The sequence below is a fragment of the Guyanagaster necrorhizus genome, assembly GCF_019112545.1.
Source record: "Guyanagaster necrorhizus MCA 3950 unplaced genomic scaffold BT62scaffold_12, whole genome shotgun sequence".
NCBI classification, from domain to species: Eukaryota; Fungi; Basidiomycota; class Agaricomycetes; order Agaricales; family Physalacriaceae; genus Guyanagaster; species Guyanagaster necrorhizus.
This window is the reverse complement of record NW_025064891.1, coordinates 172,203-190,509: the sequence shown is the minus strand read 5'-3', so window position 1 is coordinate 190,509 and position 18,307 is coordinate 172,203. Positions and strand designations below refer to the sequence as shown.

At 48.7% G+C, this 18,307-nt stretch overlaps 7 protein-coding genes across 7 annotated transcripts; 3 read left to right on the top strand and 4 right to left on the bottom strand.

Annotated features, from left to right (window-relative positions):
- Positions 1 to 1,410: 1,410 nt before the first annotated feature.
- On the bottom strand, positions 1,411 to 2,397 carry BT62DRAFT_1005566 (NAD(P)-binding protein; the record flags this gene model as incomplete). Its single annotated transcript, XM_043177163.1, has 1 exon — positions 1,411 to 2,397. One exon carries the CDS (start codon positions 2,395 to 2,397, stop codon positions 1,411 to 1,413), a length of 987 nt encoding a protein of 328 aa, XP_043039771.1.
- A 36-nt stretch (positions 2,398 to 2,433) lies between these two features.
- On the bottom strand, positions 2,434 to 3,135 carry BT62DRAFT_931717 (uncharacterized protein). The gene is made up of 3 exons (XM_043186184.1): positions 2,795 to 3,135; positions 2,534 to 2,742; positions 2,434 to 2,485 (listed from the first exon to the last, which is right to left on the bottom strand). The coding sequence occupies exons 1-3, from the start codon at positions 3,116 to 3,118 to the stop codon at positions 2,467 to 2,469; spliced, it is 552 nt and encodes a 183-aa protein (XP_043039770.1). The 5' UTR covers positions 3,119 to 3,135; the 3' UTR covers positions 2,434 to 2,466.
- A 411-nt stretch (positions 3,136 to 3,546) lies between these two features.
- Positions 3,547 to 4,632, top strand: BT62DRAFT_107869 (uncharacterized protein). The gene is made up of 5 exons (XM_043179413.1): positions 3,547 to 3,608; positions 3,658 to 4,168; positions 4,219 to 4,260; positions 4,314 to 4,452; positions 4,536 to 4,632. Exons 2-4 carry the CDS (start codon positions 3,813 to 3,815, stop codon positions 4,366 to 4,368), a joined length of 453 nt encoding a protein of 150 aa, XP_043039769.1. The 5' UTR covers positions 3,547 to 3,608; positions 3,658 to 3,812; the 3' UTR covers positions 4,369 to 4,452; positions 4,536 to 4,632.
- Positions 4,633 to 7,208: 2,576 nt separating this feature from the next.
- On the bottom strand, positions 7,209 to 9,292 carry BT62DRAFT_967962 (uncharacterized protein). The gene is made up of 6 exons (XM_043188883.1): positions 8,793 to 9,292; positions 8,501 to 8,736; positions 8,359 to 8,439; positions 8,192 to 8,294; positions 8,095 to 8,137; positions 7,209 to 8,046 (listed from the first exon to the last, which is right to left on the bottom strand). The coding sequence occupies exons 1-6, from the start codon at positions 9,143 to 9,145 to the stop codon at positions 7,396 to 7,398; spliced, it is 1,467 nt and encodes a 488-aa protein (XP_043039768.1). The 5' UTR covers positions 9,146 to 9,292; the 3' UTR covers positions 7,209 to 7,395.
- Positions 9,293 to 12,202: 2,910 nt separating this feature from the next.
- BT62DRAFT_931712 (jkappa-recombination signal binding protein) lies at positions 12,203 to 15,510 on the top strand. The gene is made up of 7 exons (XM_043186183.1): positions 12,203 to 12,438; positions 12,489 to 13,231; positions 13,283 to 13,393; positions 13,443 to 13,846; positions 13,896 to 14,084; positions 14,140 to 14,940; positions 14,999 to 15,510. The coding sequence occupies exons 1-7, from the start codon at positions 12,352 to 12,354 to the stop codon at positions 15,418 to 15,420; spliced, it is 2,757 nt and encodes a 918-aa protein (XP_043039767.1). The 5' UTR covers positions 12,203 to 12,351; the 3' UTR covers positions 15,421 to 15,510.
- A 135-nt stretch (positions 15,511 to 15,645) lies between these two features.
- BT62DRAFT_1075854 (uncharacterized protein) lies at positions 15,646 to 16,471 on the top strand. Its single transcript, XM_043179158.1, has 2 exons — positions 15,646 to 15,959; positions 16,014 to 16,471. The coding sequence occupies exons 1-2, from the start codon at positions 15,723 to 15,725 to the stop codon at positions 16,356 to 16,358; spliced, it is 582 nt and encodes a 193-aa protein (XP_043039766.1). The 5' UTR covers positions 15,646 to 15,722; the 3' UTR covers positions 16,359 to 16,471.
- Positions 16,276 to 18,279, bottom strand: BT62DRAFT_106609 (histone acetyltransferase, MYST superfamily). Its single transcript, XM_043178627.1, has 5 exons — positions 18,186 to 18,279; positions 17,147 to 18,132; positions 17,051 to 17,096; positions 16,667 to 17,001; positions 16,276 to 16,613 (listed from the first exon to the last, which is right to left on the bottom strand). Exons 1-5 carry the CDS (start codon positions 18,258 to 18,260, stop codon positions 16,436 to 16,438), a joined length of 1,620 nt encoding a protein of 539 aa, XP_043039765.1. The 5' UTR covers positions 18,261 to 18,279; the 3' UTR covers positions 16,276 to 16,435.
- Positions 18,280 to 18,307: the final 28 nt, after the last annotated feature.

Below are 18,307 nucleotides of genomic sequence, written 5' to 3'. Positions count from 1 at the left end.
AAAGAGAATGTGCCGAAAATCGTACTCTATACATACGGAAGCTGACGAGCTCCGATAAGGTAATATTTCACACAAAACCTTGAAGCTAAAACGCGTTTTAATTGGAGTTTTTCTCAGCTCTGGTGTCTTCGGCAATCTGAATCGGTTACAATTTGAGAAGTACCGAGGTCAAAAGCATGCCTGGCTATACCACTTGAAAATTAGATGACGATAACGCTAGCGAGATGGCATATGTCGCACAGAGAAAGATAGATAGATATTCTGCAAAGGAATATTAGAAAGGCCGTATATATCTTAGCCGGTATCAAGATCGATACCCGCGCACCGGTTGAACGTGCCTGGTCCCTAGGGCGCCAAGTCCAAGGTACACAGCTGTGTCTCTCGAAAACACGTAGGGTTCACGCGGCCAGCTTGGCAGTATGCTGTTCCTAAGTTTAAAGACTAAATAAGATGAGACGCCACGTAAGTTGTAGCTGACAAGAGCTGAGACATTTTGTTGGTCGAAAGAGTAGAGCAGAAGCTTAGCAAAATGAGTCTTTCTTTCATAAAGCCAGTCCTATTTGTTTCTCCATACATACGCTCAAGACGGTTCCTACCGCACTGGATACTGCAAGCACAAGGGCCTGACCACGGGTACATTATCCGACGCACTGTTCCACCAAGTCAGCGTCTAGGCAGAGCTAAATGTTATCTCAGTTTTGGAGATTCCGAATTGTTCACACAGTGGCGATATTTAGCCTCTAGGCCACATCGACCCGGGTGACTGCCATGCCGTCCTAGGTTCTGCTGATTCAACTTCGGGTCTTTTACATACGCCCTTCTCAGTGGTTTGACAAAGCGCCAGTTTTTTATAGTACGTCAACTCTTTGTCAAGGGACGTGTCTGCTTATTTCCAAGTGACGCTGTCATGTACCTAGTGTGTACTACATTGATGGGTCGTTTGTGGGGGACAGGAGGGGCAAAATAATGATGATGCCTTTTCGCGGGGACAACCTCAAGTCTCTTGATGGCACGCGTGCAGGTTGAGATATTATTAGATCTCGTATGTTTTCTTTTCAATCTTGCCAAAGCAGCTTCCAGGACTCGGAAGCTCCAACAATTCCATTCAATGGCGCCATTTAATAGAACCACGGAAACGGACAGCGTGCGTCAATGAACCTTACCCAGCAAAACCTTTTGAGCTATGACAATTTTGATGACTTCAATGTTCATTTGTATCGGGCATACCGGAAGCGTTGTATCCACCCCCAGATGAAGTTATGTGTGTACGTATATGCAACAGAACGTCATACAAAAGGCGTTCAGACGGCCGGTCGATACGTCGACATAGAATTGCCGTCAGGCGCCGCCCGTGACTTTCTGGCTGTTCGGACTTCTGATATCGTTGTCTCGTGTATCTTATGACAATAATCAATCGTATCCTTCCACCACAAGGCCTACGCCAAGACTCTCTGCTCTTTCGACAACAGCGCAAGCGATAGCGACATCCTGAAGCCCGACACCAACCGACTTGAACATAGTTACCGGGCCGCCGAAGTCTTCAACGTAGTCACCCCTTCTCCATTGCCTGATCTCACCTATCTCGACAACCGGGTCACCTTCTTCCAACTCCCCAGCTTCCGCAAAACATGCTTCTCTCGAGTCTACAAGCAGAATGCCTTTGAATGCCCTTTCTATCAAGGCGCGATCAACCTCGTGCATTTCCTTTTTGTAGCTCCCAATGAGTACAACATGGGTTCCGCTTCTCACCCAGCTCGAGGGGAAGAGCGGTTCAAGAGCGGGTGTAGCTGTGACAATAATATCGGCTGACGCCAGAAGATCCTTGACGCGATCTTGTGAGGCAGCCTCCAACTCGACCCCGGGACAGGTTGTAGCCAATCTGGTCATTAAACCCTGCAATCTGCTATTCATAGCACGATTGACAATGACACAGTGTTTGATTGTGGGTAGCGCCTTCACATGCAGCTCAATATGTTTCTCGACCTGTGTGCCAGCTCCAAACGCGACCAGAACTCGGGGCTCAGTTATTCCCACCAATGTCGTTGATAAAAGGGAGCCTGCCGCATTCCTCAGTGCAGTGAGCTCCCGTGCATTGATGACGGCCTTGACCGTGCCTGATTCCTTATCTAGCACCAAAGTACTGGCGGGCAAACCGCCACCACCCTCACGAGGAATGGATACGATCTTTAGCGCGGTTCCTATACCAGATATGCGTGCGGGCATGAACAACACTTGGTGACGCTCCGTGGGGATTCCAATACGAGGAGGAGCATACGCTGGATCCGACGACGATGAGACGACGGCAAAGACGTCTGCCATGAGAGACCGGAGATCATCAGCAGAGAAAGTTGAGGCGACTTGAGAGACGGCAGAGGCTGAGAGGATGAGGAGAGACATAGTGGTATGAATCAAAGGAATTGAAATTGATTATTAGGGTACAAACATTAGCCTTGTTCAACGTTAGAGTCAGACCTGGCTTTTCAACCTTCAGGGCTAGACATAAGAACTTCCACTCAACAGAAGAAATACATACTTCTCGTTTTCTGCTTCGAGCTCTTTGATCCTTGCCTCGAGCCGCTCAATTCTCCTCGCTTTAGAATCTCTGCCACGCTCTGCAGCAGATTTGAGTCTCCATATCGTTGCAAGATCGTCCCTCAGCACGCTCATGTCGTTCAGAATTGACTCGGCGGAGTTTATGGGGTTCGTTTGTATTGAACTGGGTGCAGGCAAATGAGCCCCAGGCTTAGGAAGGTTTCAAATCAAATCCATACGCTGAAAGAGGTCGAAAACGCACAACAAGTGGCTCATCGTCTGTCTCCTGCTTCACGGGTGGCAGCACGTATTCCCTTTGCCGCGATGACGACGACGGTGAGGAAAAGACGTTGCCGTCGCAGGGACTCTGCTCGAGGCGGTTCTTCTTGCTGTTTGAAGTCGGAGTTGTCGGTGACATAAGACCACTCTTAATATCGTCGATGCGCTTCTGCCTACTAGCAGGAGTGGAGGGAAAGTTGGAATGAGGTTTCCTGGTTGGGGTGGTAGGTGGCTGCGCCGTCCGGGTGCGCTTTGAAGGCGATCCTTGCTCAGTGTCGGTAGCCAAGTTTCGTTTGAATGACGGCATGATGGCTTCGTCCAGCCAGACTGACCATGAATATAACTTACAGTTCAAAGTTCGATCAAGGACGCAAAACCAAAGGGGCTCACCAAACAAGCGACAGAGGGTAGGGTCGTTTCGTTCCTTTGGACAACGAAAATAATCGCGGTCAGGATGAGCTATACCGCGAGAGGTGATGACCGTCGCTTGAAGTCCGCATTTGCATAGTGCGTTCCCGTGTTCGTCGATGGCGAGATGGTTTCTGGCAAGGGCCATATTTCACACGCTACCACCATGTCCCAGCAACGTCGGGTGCTCGTCAAGGTTGACGCCCACGGAAATATTCTCTGTAACTGTCACGGCGGCGTTCGCGCAGCTCAGTATACTTCACACAGCGACAAGAATCCTGGCCGGTACGCAATGAAAATCTCCATTTCATGATGATAAACTCATGCCTGTAGCGAATTCTATCGCTGCGCAAAAAGTCGGGATGATCCCAATCAATGTAGCTTCTTTGGTGGGTGAAGCAGCAGATTCTGGTTGTACAAGTGGCTAACAGATCTCAGCTTGGAATGACCAAGTCGTCAAACCATCGTTACCTTCTAGTCCTCCTAGCTCTCCATTGAAACGTAACCTTTCCGACTCCCCGCTAGATTCTCTGTCTAAACGACGACGTACTGATGATAACCCTCAATCTCATCCCAAATTCCCATCTACCACGATGAGCAAGAAGAAGCGAATGGACGATATCATGCAGGCTCTCGGAGAAGACGATGTATTTGCTGGTCCTTCGCGCCCCAAGTTCACATCTACAGGCAAATACACTCTCAGTCCCGTAAAGCAAGAGTACGATGTGGAAGATGGACTTGCGACACCACCAAGCTCGTTGCTGAGGCGGATGACGCCCGAAGCGCCGCCGTCACCTTCTCGCCCCCCCGTCACTCCATCTAGCCTCTTAGCCTCAGTCGCAAGTGACTTTTCAAGGCTTGCCGAAGAAATTCGTAATCTTGAAGAGCAGAAGTCTGCCTCAAAAGCAAGAGCCAGCCTGGTCGACAAATTAGAGACTGAAAACAAAACGTACGCTCATCCTTACCCACCTGACCTTGTAATTTTGACACCTTATTTAGGTTAAAGGAGTCTCTTCGCAAGTACGAAAAAGACATTGAAGAGTGAGGTACTCGTCCCCCATCAGTATCAGTCGAATACTCATGACTATTTCCAGCTTGAAGAATACGATCAGGTCATTAACTGAAGCTATCAATCATGGTGTCGGTTGAACGTTTGAACCCTTGTTGGTTGTGTAATGTTCGGAAGTTTGGCTTGAATAAGGGGATCGGATCAGTCATATCAATCCATATATGGTAACTATACCTTCATAATCACACTCAAGTTGGTGTATTCAATGTCTGCAATGCCTTCCTTCGTTGACATACGGGGAGTTTAGTAGGACCAGTCTGAACTGACGGGTAACGGCTAGCTTGGGAGGATCGTAGTCTTACCCGACTCTCAGCCAACTCCATCGACCCCTTTGAAACGGTCGACCTCCGACTTGGATACGCTTTGCCAGGGAAGGCGCCTTCGTTTGGATGACGACTCCTCGCAATCCATGCAAGCTAGTACTCAAAGCTCTTCCCAAAGCGCCATTGAGCATGACGTATTCTCGTCCTCACACTGGCCTCAGTCTCGACTTGAAGTGGAGTAACGCCGACTCCTGTCCGCCTAATGAAGGGCAAAAAGGAAGACTCTGGACTCTCTGCACCTCTCAGTTCATCACGGGACTCAACAATCTGTAGAAATCTTTCTCTGGAGGCCTTTGCCTCCACTGATCAATTTCCACGATGGCTTTTCTTCCCAGACGGGTACATACACTCCGTCAACCACATCGGACATAATTATAAGCCAGATAAAGGAGCACAAGTTGCAGATTCGCACTCTCGAATGGCAAAAAGCAGCCAGTGAGAAACAGCGAGACGCCAGAACCAAAAGGTTCTAGTATTGGAGTCTGATAATAAACGGTACCCTTTGATTCCGATACATGGTCCGTAGCGCGTGGTCTCAAGTCTAGGTTTGGGTTAAATGAAAGTTTCCAAAGGTGTGTGTCTCTTGCCACCGGTATGTCGCAATATCCATGGCTAATGTATTTACATTAGTGTTCAGAGTGACCTTGCAGAGTAAGTTTCTCACAAGTCACTTATGTATGTATGTGCGCTTATACGCTTATTTGTGACAGCCACAAAAACACCGTTAGGGCTCTCAACACTGCTGCTCCAACACTCTCAAGCCTCAGGGTCACCTGGTGGCCGCGATGGCCGACGATCCTTATTGCATATCGACTGGCAGCTTTCGTTTTATTTGTGCCCGACTTTTGCACCCGTTCTGACTCGTGCTACCTTGTAACATACCACCGGCGAACGATGGATAATTTCGAATATTCTTGCCGTTCAAAATATTGTGGCCCACGGATACCTGCGAGTGCCAACTAGTCCACCTGCGTGTAGTAATTCCCCCTACCAATGGTATCATTATGACGATTTTGCGCAATATGGATAGTCCATGCAATGCACGGAAAGCAATACCGCCAATGTCCTTTTCATGTTCCGTACAGTCCCCACGAGCAACTGTATTTGCAAGAGCTACCGCGGAACTACTGAACACTGGTCCTACAAAGGGTAGGTGTTGTCCCTGCCCAGAGGTACCCGGTAGCCGAAGGCTGTTGGAAAGGAAAAGAGCAACTTAGGCACGAAGGTATCGGAACTCCCGAAACGATATCCACAGGGACATTTAGGACTCATGCCAAGACCACATAAGGAGTCCCATGGACTGGTTCGGTACCGTAGCATCCTCATTTCTCGCTGTCTGTAATGCATATTCTGTAGCTAGTGTACATATACATTTGGGGAGCTGTAGTGCGGACCTCGGCACGCTTCTGTTGAGGAGCAAGGTCGGGTAATAAAACATCCTTCTTTCATTACCCAGTGAGTCAATTGATTGGAATCATCATGATCGGGATTATTCGTAAATTATAAAATGAATCTCTACCATTTATTAAGTTATTCGCAGAGGTGCGCTTTGCAAATTTGAAAGCCCGTCGGTTCCGACTTGTAGCATTACCGTTAGCCTGTGTTGCCTGGACTTCGATCCGAGCTAGCGCGAAGCAACGTCATGGTCTAGGGTTAAGAGAGGATACACAGCGACGGGATCAGAATGGAACATGTAATTTGCATCATTGGTGGAGCTCGGAACCGGGCGACATTCGGTCACTGACACTGGCAGTGATAAATTCCGTGTTTGTATTCAGTTCAACGCTCGCACCCGGACCACTTGGCAGAGCGCTTACTACGGATATACAATTCCTTTTGTTTTCCTTCTCGCGCCAAGAGGGACAGTCGCGGCCGACGGTTGGACAGCAACTCGTCCGTTTATCGCACCACGATGTAGCTCCACGGTCAAGGCACGAGTGGATGAAGACTCGCTCCTCGGGCCTGACTGTGGGATAAAGGCCGGCAACAAGTCTGTTTTAGCCTGACTCCGATCGAGGTGTGAAGCTGTGAAGGCAGATCATCGTGACCATTGGTACCTTTTAGTCCTTGATCAAGCAGAGGCATGGGACCATGCAGGTCATAGAGATACATTGCTTAGTGAGTCTTCCAAAGACCTGATGAGGAAATCTATCCTCCGCCAGATATCCACTAGAATAGATGTCTGGATGTGAGAGAAGCGTAGTGCATGGCACTAGGAACTTGACGGGGAGCCGCAACAGTGACCAAAGCCTTTCCAAAATAATACTTCCTTGCTTCCCATGATCAAATGAATTCGTTATACTTTGGTTATGCTCGCTCCACCATTGGTTCTAAAGGCTAAGAATGGTATCAAAAACTCTTTCGAAACAAGCCGACAGAGTCAGGGTCCTTGTACATTCTAATCTTAATCATGGGATGTCCTGCCTACTACCTTCGATGTAGCTGTTAAGTGCCTGTGGCGCAACATTGCAATGTCGGTAACCGGCAGGCAAATTCAGGACGGACTGGCTCAGAATCAGCATCGGGAACGCGGCGTCAACGTCGCAACAGCTACATGGCATGACAGTACGAATACAAATGTACATGAATTGTAGTATGTCCCGAGTCGCCATAAACAGTGAGATATGATAGGTTGTGTGCAAGTACTTCCTGTAGATGGTGCGAGAAATGCAAAACATTGAAACAAAATACTTAACTGCGGAAGATGCATGAAGGATACATACCGATGGTCCAAGCGCAGTGGGAACAAGTCAGAACAAGAAAAAGACAAAAGGTACGATGCATCTAGCAGAATGTCTCTTTCCACCAGAAGATAAACCTTGACCACCAACTGCCCTGCCAACCATCACTACGCTGCCGAGGACCAACCCACATGCAACCGGTTCCGAAACGGATTTGTTTTGCGTCCAGCGTATCCACAAATCCTTCCTCCAAATCAGTCGTGTGTGAGTTGGATGGTATCGGAAACCGAATCAAAGGACGTCGAGTCAGAAAAGAGGGGAACGAATTGAGTAGGTCACGGTACTCAGAATTTGGGAGGTCGGGCGATGTCCATACACGCAACAACTCTTCGGACAAATCATCGTACGCAGATCTGCCTCGAGGCGTTGGCGACACATACTCTACCTCATAGACAGAGAGAGGACTTGGAGGATCGTCTATTGTATCAGAAATCAGAGTCGTAAGTAATGTCGAGTTGGTATCAGATGATTGTGATAATGATGATCCATCGGAGCGTGAAAGCGCAGGTGTATCCAAAAAGGGATCACTAGGAGCCCGTGGACGTTTAGGCGTCACACTCTTCATCATATGCATAGGGCTTTGGGATGAGAGAGGCTGAGATTGGGAACGTGAATGTGCGCCGTGCGGGGCAGGATCATCGTTAACGGTAGATGAAGGCCGTTTGGGTGAAGATGTTTCTTCGAATGCTAGGACCTGAGAAGATGAGTGAAATGTCCATGGATCGTTTGATGTACATCTCACTCCTTTTAAAACATCTATTGCTTCAAGCATGAAATCTTTCCCACTAAAAAAAAAACAGCGTAAGCAAGACAATTAAAGAGGACCGGGAAAAGCCTACGCTGTCTCCTTAAACACAGCATCGTCGATCTCCCAGTCTATTCTATTGCGACCTGCACCCCCGATATTCTCCGCTATAGTTTGCAATCGCATTAATGCCCATACTGAAGGATAGATGCAGTCTGAGTGTCACCATTACAAAACCGCATAATAGTAAAGGAGACTGACATCCGTAAAAGAAAGGTTGCGGTCCCGGCATCCCTAATGTACACCATGTTCGCAGAAAGCGCTGGAATCGATCGAGACGTTCTTGAAAAAGTGCATGCATTCAATTTTCGCGTGGCAAGGGATTTGAGATTATGGTCAATACCTCTCTGTGCGGCAGGACTGCTTGGCTTTGCTCGGGAATGGGGCAATAAGGATCCACCAGGTTGTGTAGCACTCAAGTGGGCCTCAAATTCAGCGTGTCTTCTTGCAGTTACGGAACGGTGGTAGGCTGCGCGTGTGGACGCTTGCAACCTCGCGTAAGACGCACGTTGAGATGGAGCTATAGTCGCCAGAGTCTGGGTCATCAGATGTCCAGCTTTATCGTCTTGATTGAAATACCTTGATAGATGATGGAACTATTAGCTTTGCTTAACGGGAATCTCATTCATACGTACCAGGCTCTACATTGGTCGGTGAACCTTTCTAGGTCACTTTGAACGACTCCCAGCGGGGTGACTGAACGATTCCGACGAACCGGTGATGGGGTCGGTCTGCCGCTCCTAGGTGTTCTTGGGCGCCCAGGAAACGAGGGTGACGTCGGTGAAATGAGGCGTCCCTTAGACTTGGGGCTCGTAGGTGGCGACATGGATGTAGAAGAAGGCAGCTCGTAAAGGAGGGGGGGTGACTTCGGCGACTGTTGATGGCTGCTAATGACCGAAGATGGGGTAAATGACGAGTGTTCAAAATGCAAAGGGTCCGGACGCTGCCGAGAACGAGGTGCCTCGAGACGATACGACGACCCAGTCATCGTATATCTCTTCAGCGAACGGAGAGCGTTCTATAGTGTGACGATTCGGTAAATATCTACGTATCTGTAGGAGACTGTAAGAGATTGATTAACACCTCCAGAGAAGGACAGACCTAAAGGATAGGGCATAGAAATGCTGTAATAAAGCGGGTCTGCGCCTCCTTGCACTGTAATGTACGTCGACAGTATTGCGACCGTCTTCAGGGATGTGGAGGTCGAGGTCGAAATATTGCTATCGCCGGATCGAGCCACTAAAGTTGAATTGTCACGGCACCGTCACGCCTCTTTGCTAGCCCAGGCCAGCCCTGCCAGTGCTTCGCTGACACTTGGCTGACACGAGGAATACTCACTTCGGTGAAGCGCATTGTATGGACGTACCGGTTATAAAAGCAGCGATATCAGATATTACAAGTGCGGGGTTGCCAAAATAGTGTATCGGAAAGGACTAGCGAAAAGTGAGACGGAAAGGAAAAACATCCAGTACTGTTGCCGAAGCTGCTAGTAGCATCAGTACGTATTGAAAGGGTCCTCCGCTATGGGTCATAAGCAACGCGTATCTCCCCGTAAACAATATATAAGTGCGAAGATCTGCAAAGTAGCGATGCTCATAACATTTGCCCAGAAGTAATAGAGAAGATTGAAAATACTACACGCACCTGGGGATGAGACTTGTGTACGATGCTTGATTTCTTCACACACTGCGCGGGCGGCCGTAGCTAGGCCATGTCAATGATAGATAATTCTAGAATATCAGTTATTGGCGAAGTACGTGGTACCGTCGAAATCTGAACTAAGTACTCAAGAGTGGTGCTAGACGGAGACAATGATTGAAGCACAGGAAATTGTTACAATGTTAGTGTAGTGCAGTATAAGGTCCACCAAAGACTAAAGTCGGGCTACTATTTACATCAGTGAAGGCAGCTTGCAGGCCCGACCACCGATTCCCGTTCCAGTTCGCTTAGTTGCATGTGATGGTTTGAGCGTCTTATATACAGAAACACAGAAAAATAGGGCGGCCCAATCTCGCCAAATTCTCGATCGTATCTATGGTACCGCTTGCTGCCGCCTCGTGTGGATATTCGCGGTCCAGCGGTATCCCTTGCACTAGTATAGTATGCGCTCGATTCGCATTGTTTGAGGACCTGCCCCGAGATGTTTGTGGTCTTCAGGACAACGCTAGTCCATGATCGCTTTAGTTTTGCTTCTGGGATCCCTTCATGCCTATACATCTCCTAAGGGGCATCTTCATTTTACATCAGTATACTAGCCTGTCACGGCATTGACATGGTGTTAAGAGCATCGCTACTTTATGGCTTGGCAGCCTTAGTGGTCCCGGAATTTCTAAGCAGTACAGGTATGTGTTGGCTTTTATGTATCGTAGTTGGAACCCGGGAAATTGAATACCAGGCAGGTCTGGCTTTCCCATTCGTCCATTAGGTGATAGAGACTGGCGCTCATGTCGACGTATTCCCTTGACTGCGCAGGGCTTCTGGGTACCTGGCATCTTGACGCTTCCATCTCGCTGTCATTTCCCAATCTTCAGGGTGATGACGCGGCAGTCGGTACAGTTCCTGGTCAAAAAATTTGAACTTTCGTTACATTTTTTCGATCACTCACTGACTGTTAGCATCCTGCAATTTATATGCTAAATGATTTTCTCCATCCTCGGTAAAATTCCGATTGGTTTATGTTAAAGTCATTGATAGTCATTCAACTGGGACGACGCGGAAGGAATGGATCCATGGTCTAAAGCATTCTTTTCGTCCGAAACCTAGGATAGGGCTATGACGCATTCGCCCATTGCTATTGACACCGATCTCGAGTTTCTGTCGAATCTGTCCTGCTGTTGCATTCCAAACGCTTCTCAGAAACCCAGGGCTGCCAAAGAACAGATCTCTAGATGGGCCCGATAAAAACATCCGCCAGCGTCTTGATTGAATTAGTTTGCACTGAGCGACGGCACTTTGGCCGAGTTCCCGAGGAAAAAAACCATATGGCTGGAAGATTGTGATGCCACTACACCATTCGGAGCGGTCCGAGAAGAGAGTCCTGTAAGAAGAAAGGCCGCAAAAAGGAAAAGCATTCTAGTCATGTTTTCAGAGGACATGCAAGGCACAAGAAGTGTTCATGTCGATCTGAACTGGGGAAGCTGGAGCGCTATGTACGTGGACGAATCGTAGCAAAGCAGAACCCCATTTTCAATAACATTGAATTGTACCTATCAGAGGAGCAAATAACGTAAGTTGCAAGAACATTACTGGTCCAACATAGACCAATAAAATACCGCGTCGTCGATTAAAGCATCCGCTGGATAGAAACAGAGAAGCGACGCGGAGTCTTAATGAGTGACGAGTAGGAGAGCTGGTGGCGAAATTCAGCCACAGTGAGGAGACGAACAAGTCGAATGAAGTGAAGAGTGATACGTCGGGTCCGGAGACATTCAGTAGAGTAACAGTGACCAGGCAGATCAGAAAAGGCCGTCGAGCGGCAGAAACCGAGGATATTCTCGAGTGCCGCGAGATCACAACCTAGATCAGAAGCAAGTCCGCCGATACGGAATACCACAAGGCGCTGGGGATCTAAACTAGAGCCAATCGGGACACAAGACACAAATTCGGAGCGGTGGAATACGTTAATACCAGAAAGAACCGGTAGACCGAGGCTGGAGGACACGCGAGAAGGACACGATGACTGATTGCCCATGGCGGTAACAAATCCTAAAAAGACATTTCAAAAATCGTACACCGGATCTCTCTGATTCGGGACAAGATCTCCCGGCGATGCCGATACAGCTTAGCAGTTGTATAAAGGCTAAAGTAGGGGAGAGTGAGAAGGAATACCACTCTCCTTGACTGAGGATCCCCCACCTATTGCAATATCCAGCACCCAGCACGGAGAGACGTATTGGTTCAATTTCAAGGAACAACAAGGGACAACGTACAAACTGGTTTGCATGGCTTCAGCCTGGCTTGGTTCGGAAAATGCCGAACGCCGATCAGAATTTGTCAGTGACAACCCCGCACATTTCTACCACTTCGATTACTTTCTCTTCCTGACACTCATCCTCTCTTTTCTAGCTCTCTCTTGCGCCTCGTCCACTCCCTCCCCCCTCCGACATCTCTCGCTGGGATCTTGCTGATATACTCAATCCTCCTTCGGCCGCGTCTCGTTTTCCCTTGAATCGACGCAGGAACTTAAAGTTATCCATGGATTTCGTTTCCCCCAACCATCATCAGCCTATATTCTCGCCCCAGGAGCTGGACTCATCTTTCTCTCCGAATAGTATCGAACCAGTATGTTGTCCTTGGATTTTATGTATGCATTAGCACTCATGTTAGTCCAGGAACATAGCAGCTATGAACTCTTTGGTAGTTCTTCATCAAACGGCGCATTTGGATCTCATTACCGCAGAAACGCGTCTTCCAACTCGTCAATTGGCCAAGGATATGGAATGAATGGAGATGGTGTTTATTCTCAGCAGAGCTTCAATGATTCCGTGCCTTTCACTGGTTCCAACGGTAACAGTTACGATATGATCAACAGCCTACCCTCGTCCTACAGCAGTGGAAAGATCTCTCCACTTACTCCGAATGATCCTGTACATCCTTCTTCATTTCCTCCGCCCGCTGCTATAAAGGAATACAGTTCTCAAGCGTTCCACGATTTTAATGGCACTGAGCGTCGTATTCCCGGCATCTTACCCAGCAGCTACCAATCTGATCTTCCCGAAGACTACGTGATGGGTGGCGTCAGCAATGGCCTTTCATTTTCATCTTCTGCCATGCAGCACTTCCAAGAGAGACTTCGTCCTTATCAATCTGGTCATTCGTCTACGTCTGGCGTTCCGCCACACATCACTTCCAGCCGTAGTCCAGACATTCTGCGCACCGTACCTCCTCAGGTCACGCACAGTTTCAGGCCTGACAATGGTGTATCATTCGAGGACGTTCCTTCATATATGGGAGCAAGTGCGGCCTCGAATGATATGGCGCTCCGTATGTCCAGTGTGGATGAACAATTGGCCAGAGTTGGTCTACGTAACCACCCCATGATGGGTGTATCCAACGATCTGCAGACTTTCATTCGGTGAGTTTTTTCCGTTACACATGTAAGCAATTTCTAAAGTATTAATCCTAGCCCATATCTTGACCAATACGTACGAACGCCCAATCGGCTAGCATTCGGAGAGCGAACTGTAATCGTCATGTCAAGTAAAGTCGCCCAAAAATCTTATGGGACGGAGAAAAGGTATTCACTATACCTTGCGGCAGAAACAGTTGATAAAAAGCGTTCTTAGGTTTCTATGCCCGCCACCGACGGCGATAATGATAGGCAATTCCTGGTGGACTGATGTTGTTCGTCGCGGAGATGAGTCCAAGTTGTCACCACCGCGAGTTGTGATATCTATATCAGGCGAGCCGTCGCCTCAGGAAGGTACTGTCGAGTGGACGGGTTCTTCCGGGAAGTCTTTCGATGTGAACGACCCCCCGACTGGAACAACATACATTGGCCGCTGTGTTGGAAAACAACTCTTCATTTCTGATGTCGACGAGAAGAAGAAAAAGGTCGAAGCCCTAGTTAAGATAACATCTCCAGCGACCGAAGAGGAACCTGAACGGGTGATCGGTACTTTCCCGAGTCGCCCTATCAAAGTCATCAGTAAACCTAGCAAAAAGCGACAAAGCGCCAAGAATCTCGAGCGTGTGTGATCCTCTATATTCTTTCCCTTCAGTAGCTTATACTCGCCTAGTTTGCATCAATCATGGTTCGACGATATCCCTGTTCCATCGATTGCGATCCCAGACCGTTTCCACAAAGTATTTATGTGTGTCCGGTTCAGGATCCTCGTTTAAGGGATCAGATGGCGCACCTCTCATGGGCCTAGACCAGAGAACCAGGGCCAGCTCGCCTTCATTCATAGCCCGAACAGCCAGCTGGGGTGAGTCTTCAGCACTGAGTACATTCTGATAGTTCTAACATGGAAATCGATGTAGATCCTTTTGTCATGTACATTGTGGACGTGAACAAGCCTGCCGGTGGGATTGATGCACCGCCGCCACCGCCTCCTCAGCCAGACTATCCATCGCCTCCCCCAAATGCCATCCCGTTCACTAACAATGGATCACAAATACCGATATATTATAACCAAACAGTTGTCCTACAGTGCCTAACGTCGGGCGTAGTGAGCCCGGTCTTGATAATTCGGAAGGTGGATCATCAAACCACTGTGGTTGGAGGTGGTCTCCAGGACGGCGCGAAAGGTGTTGCTGATCACTACTGTGCTCTGGGAGAGGTCTGCGGTGATCCTGTCTCTCAATTGCATAAAATTGCCTTTGAGGTGTATGACGGTACCAAAGGGGCCCCAGTACCTGGTACACCCGGTGTATCTGGTGCATTCCTATCCTGCATGGGGGAGAAGGTGAACACCTACCGACCTATTGATGGCCGACAATGGAATGCGGGCAACGGCGCGAGCTCGCCAGTGCTGCCTGGATCACCTTTGAATTCTACTGGGGGTGATTATTTTGGCCCGGTTGACAGTGCGCCGGGCTCTCCCTCTTCTGCGTCTGACCTCGTCTCGAACGATGGTGGGCGTGTTAAGAAGAAACGATCAACATCAAGCGCAGGCGCAACCTCTCGCAACGTTGGTGGAAAGAATCGTCGGCGGCCAAGTTCTGCCGGTTCCATGACGTCCTCCACGCGTCGCGGGTCGTCAAGCGATGCCGGAGGAGGCTCTGGGGCATTGTGGCAAGTCGATATCGGTGAAACCAGTGTCTGGACCATTGTGGGCACGGGTGAGCTTTAATTTCGGCCATTTTTCTTCGTCTGGCACTGATGAACAAAAATAAACAGACCAGGTCCGTTACAACTTTTATGTACCGCCCGTTTTGTTCGACAACCAGCATGCGCCACAGACGGGTTCATTCCCGGTTCCATCCAAGCCAGTCACTCCATTCCCGGGCGTGGTAAAATATCTTCCTCCTGATCGTGCATCAGAAGCACCGAAAACGAATTGCCCTTCTTCTCGTGCTGTAATGGCAAAGCCTAATCCCCACCAGGCGAAGATGCTGACACTGTATGGAGAAAACTTCTCCAAGACAGATCCGGTGGGTGTATACTTTGGTGCGGATCCGTCGCCATATGTCGAAGTTCGGTGCACAGAGGTTCTTGGATGTCTTCCTCCCGATGGTCCATCCTCAGGCATCAAGCGCCGCCCGATTATTCTCATTCGGGGGGATGGAGTTGTATTCCCCTCTTCCACAATGTATCCGTGATACTGATACCGTATTTATCCCATCTTTTTGCGCTCCCTGCTCCTGGTACTATCTTGCTTTGTGTTGCTGCTTCTCTTCATTTTTGTTGGATCTGCTTTTGTATGTATTATTGTGGACTTTGGGTAATCTAAATGAAGTTGGCTTAGCTGTATGTTGCAAGTATGCACAGAATAGACACTAGAACTTTAGCGCAGTAGTCTTGCATATGACACGTGTTTGTCAGCAGCCTCTGCTTCCGAGTACCACGGGCACGGAGAACGGTGACAAGGCGACCGACTCCTTTGCCAGTCCCTTTGCAGTAAATGCTCCAAGTTCCATCCTCTGCTTTAGTTTTGGAATCCTTTGCTGCGTCGAACGGCACCTACGTTCCCAGTATTGCCAGCGCTATGAGCCCTTCTTTTCTCCCCCGTCTCATTTGGGATCTCTACCTCGAATATCTCTGGTATTACTCCCCCAACTCATGGGTCGCCTGCATTGCCTATGGCTTTCGCATCATCGCCATATTCCTTGTATCTCCTATTGTGATTATCACTCTGCTCGTATGTCTCAGAGTCCTTCATAATTCGCTTCTTTCTTTGCTCACACTGCTGTAGGATCTCGCGTCATATGGTGTTGCTCGCACCCTTGGCATCGTTGATGCCGTCAAAGCTTCCACCAGTGATTCTGCCTCAGCTGGTCTCAACGCTCCCGCCTTAAACGTCGACGATGTCACTCCGCTCGACTCGCTCGATACATCATCACCTCATGCCTATTTCACGTCAGACGAAAATAAATTGTCTGGGGTTGATGGATTATCACCAGTTGTTTCCAGAGCCACATCTCCTACTATCACTCGACGTCAATTGCCTGAGGAAGAAGCTAGAGTCATTAGTGGGGATGCTGGTGGAGATGAAGTACATTTGAGGAGACGACAGAACCAGGCGGAGGACACAGAATGACATGATGTGCAATGATGGAATATTCTACGAAATACATGGCAGTACAGTATGGTACATATATACATAAACATGTTGCTCTACCATCCGAACCGAAGCTGATCTCGAGTGAACGTCGGTGGTTTCCACTTAAGACACTCCGGATGAATTCGCCTTCGTCGTTTGTTGCGTGCCTTCTCGTGTCGCTCTAAGACTGAGTTTGTCAGACATATCATGTTCTGACCCTTGTAGTGCCTGAACAATTGCAGGGTTACGCATCTGGGAAACAGTCAGTTAGCCAATTGATGTTCATAAAATCAATTGAAGCCTACGTGTTTTGTACGTCGGCGTGAGTGATAGACGTCTTCTGCGCTATGTCGTCAATGCTCAATTCGCCGTCCGTATTGTTCAGCAGGAGCTCGATGATGGTTTCCGCCCAGTACGCTCGGTATCCCAGCAACCCCAGGTCACTCAATGGCTTCTCCGGACTACCAAGCTTCCCTTCTTTCTTGCTGAGTTCATACGAAAACTCGATGAGAAGTTTACCATAGCCATGACGCTGATGCTGTGGCAGAGTCAGGATACAGGCAACGTTGTAGCTTTCCGCTGATTCCTTCTCCTTGGAAAAGTAGCCAATGACATGGCAGCCCGTGGAGTCTCGTTGACCCTAGGAGTCGTTCAAGAGGTTGTATACACAAATTCCAAGAGGAGCTGACCATGACATAGTACATGAAGGGCGTCACGTCATAATACAAGGTCTTACTAAGATGATTTTAGACTTGATGTAACAAAGACCGAACATAGACACTCACTGATCAAGGAAACACTTTGATAGCAAACTGAGGTTCCGACACCAGGTCAATTGACGTTTCCCATCTATTTCATAGACGGAGATGTCTTCATGGCGGTATATTTCGTTTCCAGGAGGATGAAGCATAGTACACCTCAACCTGTGTCTGGAAAGCATCATGGGAGAGGGATAGAATGACAAGCAGAATTCGCAGATGTAGAGAATAGGAAGATGGGCATATTCCTTCGGATAAGGGCTGAAATACCATGCATCGACTTCATGTTTTCCAATCTGAAGACGGTTGAGATTTTTTACACGAGCAATCTCGGAAATAGACTGAGTCATGGAGCCTGAAGTGCGTAGCTTTTCAATCTCTTGTTCTTTGCTGAATGTAGAGGTTGTAACGGGGTTTTCTGACTGCATGGATTCAGTCATACTAAGATCGAACGTTTCAAGGTCGGCTTCTCCGTCGATATCCATGTCCCCATCCGCATCTGCGTCAAGATCCTCTGGATCCTCTTCTTCCTCTTCCTCTTCATCATGTGGAGTTTTCCGTTTGAGATAGGATGGGGCTGGAGAGGGGGAGGCTACGAATTCTGGAATATGGGAAGATAAAGTTGGTGTCGGGGAGCTAGCGATGGCGGCATTTGTGGTGGCTTTCCTCAACAAGCTCTGAGCGCGAGACGCCTTTCCAGGAGCCTTCTTGGCAGTAGTATTCTTCTTTCCTGCAGACGTCTTTGGACGAGGCCACTCGAGATCCCTGCTCAAAACGAGACGAGAGCCCGGAACCCAATCGTCCAGGCGTTTATTGAAAGCATCCCAATGAACAAAGAACTCCCACTGATCCTCCAGCCTCACCTCTGCATCACTACTCTGGCTGGCTCGGGTGCTGCGAGCATAGGGATTGACAGGTTTGTCACGAATGGAAAGAATTTCAGCGAGACGCTCTTCGGGATTGCCGTCCGAGTCAGTGCGACGAATGTATATCTTGCAGCCGACAGATACGGTCTGTACGCAGTCAGTATAATAAAGACAGGAGAGAATCACGGATGGCATGATACCTGGATAGAATAGGTGCCGCCTGGAGTAATGACGGGCGGAGTACTGGGAACGTCGGTGGGAGTGGAAGGAGACATTGGCTTGTCGGAGTTTAAATGCACGGCTCAAGGCTCGGCTATGCGGC